The sequence below is a fragment of the Xiphophorus couchianus genome, chromosome 22 (genome assembly GCF_001444195.1).
Source record: "Xiphophorus couchianus chromosome 22, X_couchianus-1.0, whole genome shotgun sequence".
Lineage (NCBI taxonomy): Eukaryota > Metazoa > Chordata > Actinopteri > Cyprinodontiformes > Poeciliidae > Xiphophorus > Xiphophorus couchianus.
In genome coordinates this window covers 3,529,094-3,543,659 of record NC_040249.1, presented here as the reverse complement: position 1 = coordinate 3,543,659, position 14,566 = coordinate 3,529,094, and the positions used below count along the sequence as shown (strand labels likewise).

At 39.5% G+C, this 14,566-nt stretch overlaps 1 protein-coding gene across 1 annotated transcript in view; it reads right to left on the bottom strand.

Annotated features, from left to right (window-relative positions):
- The window catches only part of kcnq5a (potassium voltage-gated channel, KQT-like subfamily, member 5a), a 112,000-nt gene that overhangs the window by 36,240 nt on the left and 61,194 nt on the right, over positions 1 to 14,566 (bottom strand). The window contains exon 2 of the mRNA XM_028007673.1: positions 1,449 to 1,539. Within this exon, the coding sequence (XP_027863474.1) occupies positions 1,449 to 1,539 (91 nt within the window). The remainder of the gene's footprint in view (positions 1 to 1,448; positions 1,540 to 14,566) is intronic.

Genomic DNA, 14,566 nt, shown 5'->3' with positions numbered 1-14,566 from the left:
TGCAAGCAGTGGTTATAACCAGAAAGATCTGGCTATTAGCAAAAAGTAACTCCAGGACATCACATGCTGACTAAATGGATGCAAACGTGGAAATTACAAATCAAAACCAGGAGTGGGAGAAGAAACTCATTAGGAACAGACTGCAATATTACAGCCTGCACTAAATTCAAACTAAATCTACACATAACCGGAATTCATATGAAATACCCACAGATCCACTGAAACAATGCAACAGAAAGAAAGTAACAGGAGAAATGTTTAAGTTACATTATCATAAATGACAAAATCTGGTAAAGGCATGTAAGTGGAAGCCAGAAAAAGTGCAGAGTCGTCGCTAAATTCAGATTTGATAGACAGAAGGAGATATGATTTAGTTTATGCATCCAATTAAACTCTGTTACAGATTTATGGCTTTTGTTTGGCAGACGGATTACTCCTTTAAGCACACATAAGCACAAGTTAAACTAATTTGGGTGAGTGTAATATTGACTTTACCTAGCAGTGGAGCTTCATCAACGTTCATTACAGGCCTGGGTGTGCAAAATCAGCAGTCTATTGCTGCTGTGAGCATCATTAACAAGCACACAAACTTAGAGAATCGTAACACCGTTTCAGCGAGTATTCACACTCACACCAATTGTGATTTCCTGCAGCCACAGTGGATATAATCTGCGTACACACGCCCCTGATGATAACTGGTAAATCTAAGTGGAAAAACAAAGTGAAATCTTCCTCTGATTCAGGTGCAAAACATCCTTGAGTACTACTTTGTGGAATCGAGATTTGATTTAATAGAGGAGTGTGTTTTTGTGTAGCGGTCTATCGACATGGCTCGTCTTGACTTGGACATCTTCGGCATTATTCTATGCAAAGAAAAATACTCCTAATTTGTCAGAGATCATGGGCAAATCCTGTGAAAAGCCGTATTCAAGTCAGCCTAGACATTTTTTTTTCTTTCGTTTTCCCCTCTGAAAAGTTTGTTTGCCCATTGAGTTCATGTTCCAGGTAAAATTAAAGGTGAAGAGACTTATAGTGTCAAACAAGACCAGAACAACAGTCTACATTTCTTAAATCCAATGTATATGCTTCACACAAACCTCTAAATGTGGGTAATTACAGCCTGAACTGTGAAATTCTCTCATTAAACTAAAAAAAAACACAATATAGCTAATCAAGGACTACATTTTCCTCACTTTACAGAAATATCTGCACCGTCAAGGTTTAATTCTGGACGTTCTCTTACACTGAAAATTAGAACCCATTAGACATCAGAAAGGTTCAATCTTTTACCTTCTATGTTAGGCAAACATATTAATGACTAATAATCTCCCTTTAATGATACCTTTATACATTATTAAGTAGGCATGCGTCCTCTGGCTGTCACGTGTTGGTTTAATGAACCAGTCTGTCTGGAAGTGTGTGTGTGTCGGCCCGTCTGCGTGTCCTACCAGGATGAGCAGGCAGTGTGAGGAGAATTCCTGGTGAGCAGGGATGGTGGAGAACACCGAGAGAACCAGACAGCCAAACACCAGGATGAAACTGTGGAGACAAGGTACGCATCACACATAAAGGATAAACATTTAGTCTCTGGATAACAGGTTTAGCCTCATTAGTTATGGTATTGCACCCATCTGTGGGGATAAATATAGAGCGTGTCTGCTCCGGTAAGCTGCGCTGAAGAATAGCCGAGGCCGTTTGGAGCGTTGTTATTGTCAATCAAAGCCCAACTTAAGAGCTTCCAGCTTCACTAATCCTGCTTTTGTTGCTGTTGGTGAAACAATTGTGCCTATTCACACAATGCCCCAAACGCAGTATTAAAAAAAAAAAAAAAAAGGAGCTTATTGACAGCAACATGAGCTGAATGAGCGGCTGACACAAAGCTGCAGGATCTAATTGCGGCGCGTCCTGGAGAAACGGCATTTGTTATGGCAAATTACGCGCCCAAAAGGGAGAATCGGAGTGAAACAAACTGTGACGATCGAGTTGGGGAGTCAGCAAAATCACATCAGGCCCGTCCTTGAGTAAATTACTATGTTAAAATCCACACCGACTCTTGCCTGGTTGGCTTAGCAGTTTGAAAACATGAGTCCAATGGTGGTCATAACAACACACCATACTGCGAAAACACAAAATCTGTGCATAGCAACCCAAGTCTAAGAGCAAGATTTCAGTGCCTTATCATGGATTAAGTCTAATCCACATGAGTCAACTGTGTCCAAGGTTCATCCATCTAGCAGCTGAATTGAGGGATGCTGAAGGAGTTAGACATTCTCCTTGTTCATATTTACTTTGTGAAATGCACCAGTACCACAACATGATGCTGCCGCCGCCAACATAACAGACAGCAGGTACTGTGTTCTTAGCTTTAAAAGCTCCAGTGATTCATCTAGTCACCATCACCAACTAGCTGAAGTTTTGTCTTGTCTGTCCACGAGACGTTTGACTTGTTTGTCTGCGCACTTTGAAATGCCTTGATTCTGAAATGTACTCTGACTGGTTGATCAAAAGGCGTTAAATAGTCATAAGTCAAATACACCAACATCAAATATTGCTTCAAATTGAACACAGGCTGCTCCAGTCTCCACTTCACCAGATTGAATCTGAGGCCTCCTCATTGTCTGGCTGCTGCCCAGAAGGCAAAACAGTCATCTGGGAAGTTGCTTAATTAGCAAACAAATTAAAATTCATAAGGAAGTTTTCACACAACATATGCACTGGCTAGGAGCCTCAGTAGGGTGTTTTTCCTGTGTACTTCTCTCTTGTTTTGTTTTTTTAAATGCCATCTGTCTTTCTGATATTAATGGTCTCATTTCAAGTGTTTGTTTTTCATACAAAATGTTGCTTTGGTCTCCCTCTTGTCTCATTTGAACAGCCTCTCCATCTTATCTTTTTCTTCCTTCCTTCCTTTCCTTTCTTTCTGCCCTCTCAGGTACCAATATCCCTTCCTCTGTTTAAGTCACATTTGTGTCTGTGTGAAGCTTCCAGCCATCACTTTGTATTTTTTCTCTCCCCTGGATCAGCTGCACGATTGATGCGGCCATTCATTTTCCATGGGGTTCAGAAGAAATATGAAAAGTCGCGCGCAGCAGAGCATGTACCTGCAGCTGTGGGGAACGAATGATTCATAACTCGAACCCCACATTTGAATCTGCTGTTGATTCCTGTCTTGAAAGCCGTCACCCAAACAGACGGCGGAGAAAGCTGATTGCCAAACAGCAGCCTTGTCGACCTGCGTGACTCCTCGGGTAAGACTCGAGCCTGACCTTTCACCTGTGTGAGACTGAAAAAAAATAAGCTGTGCTTATCATTTGGAGTTTTTTAACTCGAAAACAAAGGGTGGGGAAGTTGATCCTGTCCTAAAGTTTCATATATACTGTACATATACTATATGTATCAAGTGGATCATAATCTTTGCTTGTAGAAATACTGTAGATCAACAAGCACCTTGACACTAATCAATGAAATTCTGATTTCCACACTGCTGGACAGGACAAGTAAAAAAAAAAAAAGAGATTTTATTTGGATTTTGCTGTGTTCCTAACACCACTGTATAATCTACAGTGGTGGATTAAATTCTTCAAGTCATTTTGAAGAACTGCGACAAGAACGTTTTACCCTTACAGCAAAAAAGAGATGTAGCAAATTTGGTGCTACAACAGTAAATGTCAGATGACAATATTTTGTCAGACGTCATCTTGAAGAAACCAACAAGACTGAAAGACGGGAGTCAGATTTACGAAAACTGACTGAGAAGGTTCTACGTCACCCATGATTGAATACCATAAAGACAAACCGTGGCCTTGCAAGGCTCCTTTCTTTTTGAAATTGAACAAAAAAAGGATTTCAGTGGTGAAAAGAAACCCTCTCTGAGGTACGCCTCAACTCGGCTTGTTGATGCTGATGAATATTTTGTTTTAGAGGCATGAATAGAAGAAATTCAGAACCAAGTTTCAAAAACTGAACCATAATTCTAATGAATTCAACACCAAAATCAAAACCAGCAATTTTAAACGGTCTTAAATATAGAAGATAATACAATTAAAGTTTAAAGGTGCATTTAAAAGCAAGTTTGTGAGCTACACAAGTAAGTCTGTGCATCAGTGATGTGCAAAAAAAAAGTCTTTTAGTACATTATAAAGAAAGCGTGACCTGCACTGATGGTTAATTACTAAAGAAAAAATAGTTAATTGAGTGATAATTTAATAAATTACACTGTTGTGTCTGTGCATGAAATAGCAGCCCGGCGCTTTTTAAAGTGCGACGCACATTTTAAGGACTTATTGAAAACAAATAGCACAGTGGACAAGTGCACAGATGAATAATCCTGTTAGTGTTGGTGGACATGTCGCCCTTCAAAACGTATTTCATCAAGGTTTCAGCTGCAATTATTCCTCTGTGCTCGTTTGCTCCTGTATAGATTTCAGGGCCACCCTTTGTTTGGGAAAAAAGAAAAGATGAGCAAATGAACACAAACAAAAATGAATACTAAAACGTCTGATGAAAATATTGAGCCTCATTCTGGGGTCAGAGGCCTTCGTTGCGGCCTTTTGTAAAAATCATTTCATCATCTGGAAGAGAATGGATTCTCCAAACGCCATTTTCAGGCTTTGTGAATAATCGTTGATGATGGTTTCAGAACATTCTGAATTCGTTCCTTTTTATACTCTAAACATTTTTTTCCCCTCTCTTTGTGAAAGACATAGAAATAATAATAAAAAAAATGTACCTGCCATATAAGTGAATGACCTTTTAGCAGAGCAGAGACTGGGACTGTAATATCTGTCATCGGATGGTTATGTTCGGACACGGTGATGGAAAAGTGTTACATCTGGGACCGTGGAGCTGTTAAATGATGAGAAATACTTCTATCTGCAAACCTCAGCGCGGTTTCCACTTTAGCATTTTATCTGTTTTGGAAATGCTTTTTTTGCCCACTTCCATCGTTCAGGTTTTTGCAGAGAGAATTGTTCAGTGAGGGCAAACAGAAGTAAAAAAAATAATCTATTGACGTGAGCAGGTGACAAATAGTGAGTAGTGTCATTACATTGATTATCTTTAGGAGATTTAGCCGCTTTTTCAGACATTATTGGCTTCTGGTCTTGAAAAACGATCGGGCGGTGGCAGATATACGTTTAGTGTGCTCATTATTATTATTACCTGACAGTCAATTGTTCCTTTCATCAAGGCACAACAAAGAAGTAAGAGTTTTTAAAAGAGAAATGTAGATCATTGAAGTCAGTTCCCGAACAACAAGCCTATAAAAGAAGGTTTTACACAAAGCCACAACAAAGCGTCTGTCGGCTGAAGTTTAAATATTGCTCATCCATCTCAATGTAGTTTAATCTTCACCATTCCAGACATCCTGGATCAGGCTGTTCCTTCAAAAATATGTGAAACACTTCCTGGCAAAGTTACGGTATGCACACTGTACGGGTTGGCAGAAGCCAAGACAGAGGACTTTGATATCGGGATGAAGAGAAAAAAAAAATTTTTTTTTTTTTTTTAGAAAAACGTGAGAAACAAGCTAATCACATTCGAAGGTAAGCGCTCAGCGAGTGAACAAAATATATTTATCCTGACATTTCAGGACTGTTTTCCACCACTTACAACTGTGTGCACAGACGACTTTGTGCTGTTGAGATTGATGACAGGAAATGTTATGTTTAGGGAAGGGGTATCAAACTTATTTTCATTTTGTGCAATGTCAGGACTATGAATATTCTCAAAGGGCCGGTAGAATGAATCGATTAAACTATCCATTAACAAACTGCTAAATGTTACCAGTTTGTCAATGGATTTCATCAATACATTCTGGCATTTTAGCAGATGAAATATTAATAAACAACTGTGTATCCATTCTATAAGTACTGCTTAAAATGAAATAATATTGAACTTCTTTTCACATTGATCAGCCCCTCCAGGATTTCACGACTGTTTGTGTGACTTTTTTGCTATGAAAATCAGTGATTTTTGTGGTGCTACTTTGTAATACTTGCGCTTATGTAAGACAATAAATGTGACTTGTGGTCCGTGCGCCACGTCGGTCACGGACCACAACTTCACAGCAAGCAAGGATGAGGCAGCAGCAGAGAAGAAGGTAGAAATACTGCCACCGTCAGCTGGAAGTAATCAGTCACTTAAATTCAATGTTTTGGACCGCTTCTGCAAAAACGTGCCAATAAGCTCACAATCATGAGTGAGCGGCAAAAAGTGCGAGAATCTGAGCTTTGGTGAATTCCTGCAAAAATCACAAACAAACTAGAGAAACTGATCGATGTGAGGTGCAGGTAAAACCTGCTTGGAATTGACTGATACAGTTATACTTAAAGTACAAAGCATAACTAATAAAATGGCCACTTTGCGTGGTTATCAATGCTTGTGAGGGCAATGAAACTGAGCTCATTCAGAGGTGATACAGAGATGTGGTGGCACAACTGGATAAATCAAGCTCCTTAAAGGGAAAGTTCGAGGAAAACATCAGCTGCTTGCAGCTTTTTAACAGAATCCCACTTCGACAACCTCAACTCTTCCACGGAGTGTATCGGGATCCAAAATGTAGCGCAGAAGCCCGAAGAGATGACACTGACGCAAAGCAGAAGGTAAGAAAGTTTAACAGCTGTTTACTGATGTCCAGGAAATTAACTGTTCACATAACATTTGCTCTGGACGTGCCTCTCGGTTTAATCACCGTTTCTTCGGGACGCGTGCCATCAAACCAGCTTGTGGCTGAGCCGATGCTCGACAGGGCACGCTGACAAGCTGCAGGTGTTGGAGGGAGAGGCGGCCTCAGGGCCCAACTACTGCAGCCATAATGTTGACGGATGGGGTCCAGCAGAGAAACCCATATACAGCGAAAAAGCCCACAGCCTTCCCTCCAACAAGCTGACAAAGGAGTCTGAAAAGCACGAGCAGTGAGATTTAAGTGTGTGAGTAATCAGCTCCCTGGAGACTCGGAGCCTGAGCTTTACAAGGAATCATTACAAGCATCTTAAAATGGAAACAAAATATGTGACAGAAACTGGTCTGCACTGTGAAACGCACGTTTCCAATAAGAGAAAAATAATTTTTACAAAAAGCTTCCGACTCAAGGAGCAAGAGCACTTTAGCTCGATCTTAGCTTTGATATACTGTAAGTGTCAAACAATGGAGGTGATGCAGACGTGTTTACTGTGGGATTTGCTGTATATATGATATAGATTTATATATAATATAATTGAAATGAACTGTTTAGGAGACAGGACATTTTCTTACCCAATGAACCAAAATTTAGTTGTACATATAGTACAATAGTACATTATAGTACATTAATCCTCTGGGTCCAATTTTCCATTAATGCCTTTGTAATTGTTAAAGAATATTAAAATTAATGTAAGACCCTAAAAGAGGAGGCAAAAGAAGAGAAATTAATGGATTTTGTTTAAAAAAGTTAAAAAAAAAAAAAAGGAAAACAGAAAGTCTTTGACTTTTGGAGGCCATTTAGTTAAATAGTTTTCATGTGTGATTCATTTTCAACCTTATTGCAGATGTTATTTATTTGATCAGTTTCTTGCTTCAATTTTATTCTCAGCAGGCAAAATCTATGACTCGTGACGCACCTTTCAGTTTTTTTCTCCCTCAAGAAATGCCATCTGCAACTCAGGTAGATGTGGATGCATTTCTTTTCTTTCTTCAACAATGTGAGGTGGATTTTACTTCTGAAATACCTACATGGACACAATAGATCAAATACTGAGCGCAAGGCAAAAATAATGTAACCGACCTTGGTTACATTATTTGGTTTTACACACCTTAGTAGGACTAAAGTTTAAAAAACAAACTACAAGAATCACAAAATGTTTAGGTGTAATTTTCATCATTTAAGATTAAGATTCAGTCTGATCCAGTCTCGTCAGACCATCAGTTCCCGAAACTACACACACACACACACACACACACACAAAATGCATGTGTGTCAGGCGACACCGCCAGACCCCACACACAGTAAAAAAGTCCTGGGGTCGGCCTCATGTCTTATGACCATGGGAGGGTCAAGAATGATGGATTTAGCTGTGCTGACAAATTTTAGGATGTTTCGAAATAAAACATCTCCATAACTTTACCTCTGATGCTTCATGATATCTTCAAGAAACAGCAACAATTAAACTGAAGCTAAACTACACTAAATTGTGTTCAAGGAAGTGAAGTGAGTTGAAAATGATCGTTATCAGCAAATCATTTTTCTTTCACCTTGCAATTTTGCTCTAGTAGGTGGAAGTATAAATATCTAGCATTGACATTTTATCACATTTTATGTGATATCTTATCACATAAAATATCAATAAAATATATAAACTTGTGGTTGTAATGTAGTTTAATACCAAATACTTCCAGGGTGTAAAAGTACGCTTGCAAGGCACTGTAATACACACAGACAAGATAAGTCGGCGGACATTTTTGACACGTAAAATTTTTAATAAGCAATTGAAGGAAATAACGTAAGAAAACAAAGTTTTCCCAGATGATGCCGTCTCTACCATTATCTGTCTGCTTGTTTTTCCAGTGCCAACCCTGCAAACTCTACACCAACAGAGAGGGAGGGATGGAGAACCAAGAAAGAGAATACGTAATAGCCTCATGATGTTCGAAACCCCTGAAAGCACAAAGAGGAGCAGCGGAGGACTCCACAGTGGCACAAAGAGTGGATCCTACTGAATCCTTTGAATCAAAATGACGGAACATTACAGGAGTGAGCCCAGCAGGCCCTCCTGGATGAAAGCAGCCCAGCCATCAGAGGAAGATAAAGGGCGAGCTGGGCTATGAATAACACGTCTCTCTTAAGGTCCAGGTCGTCATATTGGTGCATCAGAGATAAAACAAGACATGAAACAAGATTTTATCTTTTTTTTTTGAAAAAAAAGGCCTGACAAGCTGCGAGAACTCACAGCGTAACCAGTGTTTCCTTTCCTTTCATCTGCTTCACTCACTCATCTTTTACACTTTGGTTCCATAACAACCACCGCCGCCATCGATCCGGTAATCAATTCTGCTCTTATGTTGCTACTAATACCGCTATGCTTGATTGTTAAAGCAGCACAGAATCAGGAGGAGACCCGGATAAATAACGAGTCAGGGGACATGTCAGATAGAGAGGAGGTAAACAAAAAGGATAGGAGGACGGATTAAAGGCTGATTTCTTGCCAGTGTGCGTTTGGTTAATCCCTTTGTTTATCCATAGGAGCGCAGTATCTTACCTTAAGATGGTAGCCGTAAAACATAAGGGTTTTATTTCTAAGCAACCACTTGACCAAACAGAGCCGGGCCAACGACAAGGTGCTACACAGCGTAGATCTGCGAATAAAGGTCAGGACTATGAAATTTCTTGTTTTTTTCCCCACTAAAGTTGTGTGTTCAAAAGGTCATGAGCTGGAAGACACTACAGATTACCTTGTTTAGAAAAGATGAAGAGTTGGAGTATTCATTCTACCAATCTGTTGCTCCTGATAGGAATGTGTAAAAAAAACAAAAAAACAACACAACCTTAAAATAAATCCATCTTCTATGAACATTTGCATATGGGTTACTTAACAGCGAGTTTTTATTATGTCCGTCAGTTGGTCAGTTGTTTATTACTTATTGTTTTAATCAGATACGTGTAGATGTGTATTAGTTTGATTGTTTATACGTTTCAAAGGGTGGTAAAGTACTCAAAAATTGCAATAAAGTAACAGTAGCACTACTTCAACATATTTTTACTCAAGTCAAAGCAAGAAGAAATGACTTAAGTATTTGGTAAAGAAATGCCAGTCAAGTACTGAGTTACTGATCAAAACATCAATCGTTTAATATTTAAAAATGGCAAAAAGATGGAAAAAATATATAAAGTTATGTGAAAATGTTGGTATTTTATAGAGGAAGTCATATGAATAACAATTAAAAAATACTAAAATCAGACAAAAGAAATATTTTGAATCAGTTTCTTTCAATACAGAAACTAAAAAACTGCGGGTGTGTGTCTGTGTGTGGTGAATTTTTGAAGAGAAAACTTGTTTCGACCATTCAGCATCCAGAAATTTTACTCGAACTTAAATAAACACAAGATACTAATTGATTGTCTGTTTCACTGAATTAGTTGTGCAAGAGGTTAAGTTAAAACAGAACCAATATTTGTCACAATGTTGCAGTGGACGTTGCCAATTTTTTGGACGATATCCATACATTTTGTTGTGTCGCTCATTTCATGGTCTTTAAAGTCGTACATCACGGTAAAGGGGAATAATCTGGATTTCCAGTGTTCAAATGATGTAAAATATGTCATCAACTGCCATTATAAAATGGACAAAATGTTGACTGAAATATGGTTTTCAAACAAGCTAATAAAAACACTGCTGTCACTGGAAAGTCCATTTGCAAGTACCTTAAACATCTGTGAAGAAGAGCAGAGTGACCCACACGCATCAGAACAATTGGCGTGTAAAGGCAGTGACTCATTAGAAATCTGCCAGCTGAAGAAGCAGCTGTTTGTTTTCTTCTCCAACATCCAGGAGCCATGCGATCGCAGCGAAGAGAGACGGGTGGATGGAGTGTGTGGAGGAGAGCAGAGAGGAAGAAAGAGAGAGCGGAGCCGGAGAGAAGCCAATTTTCCATGATGATGCTTGCGCTGGAGACGGGCGGGAGAAGAGTCGGAAAACTCTGAGTGCGCGTGTCCTCGCTAACTAGACACAGACTGACATGTTGGTGAGGAAAGCCAACACCTAACAGGCTCACGCCAACACTGGCTTACACACACACACACACACACACACACAGGCACACGCCGAGACGCACCGTACATCAGATTCCGATCAGCTACCCGTTTCGGGACGAAAACCAGTCCAGGACTCCTGTTCAGAGAGCTGTGCAGCAGATGTCAAAAACCAAACAGAAGTTCACGTGACGAGAATGAAGTTTGAATTTAATATACTTTCTAAAATTAGAGCCTCTTGAACCCAGTTAGCCTAAAGCAAAAACTAAAAAAAGAACAATGACTGTGTCGGAGGAGGAGAGTTCAGTCTCTCACCTTCAAATTAAACAGGATAATGTCATTTCTTAGACGTCGTTGCATAAACACACTGCTTTAAAGTCAAACCTCTGAGTCAAGGCACAGCTTTAACATTTCTGCACAGCCAACACCCTCACCCTTTTACAATAAACTCCCTGGACGTCCTCCCCGCTTCGTAGTCGAAACACCGACTCTTTCCACTTAACTTTGCTACCAACATTGTGCATTGATGTCAAACTTTACACTTACTGTGCCAAAGGAAATCCACTGGGTCTATGGGCCGCCTTGATTAATGTCACTTAGCTATGAGGTAGGAGCAAGTGCATGAAGGCTCATTACTCAGACCGAGCTGCTGGAGTCCAAATTGAACAATGATCGAATAAGTGCTATGGTTGTGCAGCTTGTTAAGCTGATATTTAAAAAATGGATCGTCAGGAATCTGGCCTTGCTGGCCATATTTATAATGTCTATCATTTATTGAAGATATTATAGGTACCCTTTGCTTTTTCTTTCAAGTAATTTAACACAGTGAGATTATAACTGGAAAGTGTTTTTATTTTGTGTTTAGTACTTTCTGTTGAGATAAAGCTGAACTACAGTTGGACACCCAATTAAAGGTTTAGTTCTTAGTTCTTGTATTGCTGCCTAATCTTTAACTCTGCTCAACAAAGGAAGCTTGTTACAGGTAACAACAACAAAAAAATGCATCCATCATATCCACACGCCTAAATATGCATTTTTTAAATAAATTTTGTATGTTTTACTGCTCATCTTTATTTAGTTTCTTATGAATTTATTTTTATACTTCAGCATCGAATAAAATCTACTCGAGAATTTTATGCGGAAAAGATTGGTGACTGCTTTTTTATTTTATTTTTTTCCCCCTCAAAAGTAAGTGTGCCTATGTTGCATATTGGCAAAGTTCAGAACCTTACGTAAAGATACGCATCTAAAAAGGGACATTTAAATCACATCACATCACATTCAGCTTTAAAATGCAAATTGAAGTCCGCCACCATTCCCATCCTATGAATAGATGTTGCTAGCTTGTTTGTTTGCCAGCGAGTTTGCAATTGGACAATTGAATAAAAGCTACAGATTCACTTCGATCACTCTTAAAATTTTCTCTGATCAATCTAAACCTATTATAGCTGTAATAACAGCACAGTTGGGTCTTAAATTTAACAATCGAGTTAGCTCCATCTTTTAGTGGTCATGAGATGACAGTAAAGTTCATCTGAGCATAAAGGCAAGAAACCCAATAATTATGACAATGTGGCGCATCTACGCAAGTCCCTGCACAAGCAAAAGTTGACACATCGATACAGCTGATAAGCCATGAGCGCTATAATGATTTCAAGGAAAAATGTCTCTGAATATATGTATAAAAAAAGTCATCCAAATTTGATTCCAAAGTCTCAAATTGAATAAAACCTTTGGAAAGTTTCATGTTTTTATTGGAGCGCTGGCAGCAAAGAGCCTACAGGATCAGCAGTTGAGATGAGCCGGCAGCCAGACGACGTTCGATTCATGCCCAGCGGCTCAATCCCTGTGGTTACCCAAACCAGCCGGGGAAACCGTAGCCAGTGATTGGCACATGAAGTGGAACTGAACTTCTCTTCTGCTTTCAAACAGCAGAAACTAAACCCAGTGATGATGTTTTTCTGTCATGTTCCACTTGCTCAATTGCATTTTAAGTTAAATATTTATTTTTGCGAACTACACGATGACTTGCTGAACAGAGATTGGTACCAAATGTGAGTATTAGTCATCCTGTCGGGCAAACCATTGAAAGACAGTCGTATTTGGAGAGTCAAGAGTTTAATAGAGGATTCTTCGTGATGGTTTCCTCTTGACTCTCCTATTTTTTTACCTCCATTGTCACAGGTGACAAAACCTCTTTTTCTCCTCTTGTAGATTGTGCTTGCTCTATCTCCATGCATTTCAGCAGAAATATATCTATAATTGTATCTATAATTACAAACCTGGTGAACCAGCGAAGTCGTAATGCTTGTTTTTGTGTACCAGTGTCTTTTTCTCTTTTTTTTTTGTTCGCTTTTTATCTGGAGTTCATTTTCTCGTTCATGCAAAGTCCTGCATTAATATTCTTTAGTAACTACTCCTTCCATTTGGGGACTGACAACCTGTTACCTCCAAACTGCAAAGTAGTTTTAGTTCAGTTTCAGTTTTTTGGTTTAATTTCATTTATCATTTTGTCCATTTTTTAGCACCATTAGTTGGTATTGGCTAACTATAGTTATGCATTTTTTTTACATTATCGATTTAATAAAAACTAAAGAAGAGGGCTAATTCAAGAAGAGCACAACAATGCTAGCAAAAAGGTCAATTGCAGGTCGGAAGGTCCCGGCTTAAATCCTGCCGTTGATGCCAACATGCCCAAATTTCAGAACATTGATGTGGCCGTCCAACACTTAAAGACTGACTTACTGAAAATGAAATGTTAGATAACAAAGTGCAGAAACTATTGATGATACCACAGATCTTATCATCCACCTTTGAAACAGTAATGCTCGTTAAAAACATTGAAAAGCTGCAACCTAACCCTATATGGTTTATTATGACGAGGCGGACATGCAGATGCATTTCACCTACCATTAGCTACACGTGTTGCTGTTAATGGTAGCAATGTTGCTGCCTCTAGCTACAACAATGCTGTAAGACTTAGCAACATGTTGCTGTTGGAAATAGTAACCCACATTGTTGTTAGCATTTGCCCTCGCGCAGGGCAAGGCAGACATCACGCTGGAACGACCGGGAAAGGGGTTTCCCATCAGCCTGTCTGTTCCCGAAACTACAGAAAAAAAACAAAAAAACTCGTAAAATGGAGTCAGTCTGGTCCCTCCGGGACGGCGCGCAAAGGGGGGGGGACTCCACTTAATAATTTCCGAGACCGCGCACATAATAAAAAGTTCACGCAAGGTCCACCCAGGCCCTCCTGGGACTGTGGGAGGGTTGATAAACATGTTCCTCTTACCATTAGTGTGCAGCCTTTGTTGCTAGTATTAGCATCGTATGGCCTAAAAAATAAAAAATTAACAGACAAACTTGTTGGTTTTAACTTTTTTTTTCTGGAAGTAATGTTGCGGTGAGAATCGCTGTGCTGAGCTTTGTAACCATGGCAACTGATCATATAGGCTACAGAACCACAAATGAGATGCAACATAATGTACCAGTACCAGAACCTATGGTTTTCTTGCCATACTTTCTGATTTCTGGCCCGGCATAGGTGCACAGAATCGCACACGCCTGTTCAGGACAAAGACGAGCAAAACAAAAGGCTCAATGTTTCACGAACCGTCACTGGTATTTCAACTTCAAGCAATGACATCTACAGATCAAACTCTTTATTGCTGAAGAAACAAATAGCACAGCAAAGGAATTTGATGACGAGCTAATAAACATCCATCCAACCTTTTCATACTCGCTTATAAGAGTGATGGTGTTTAAGCCCATCTCCAGCAGACACTGGGAATGAAGTGAGAGAGATGCAGAGCAGGTGGCACTCTGTGGTTACCTTACAGGTACATA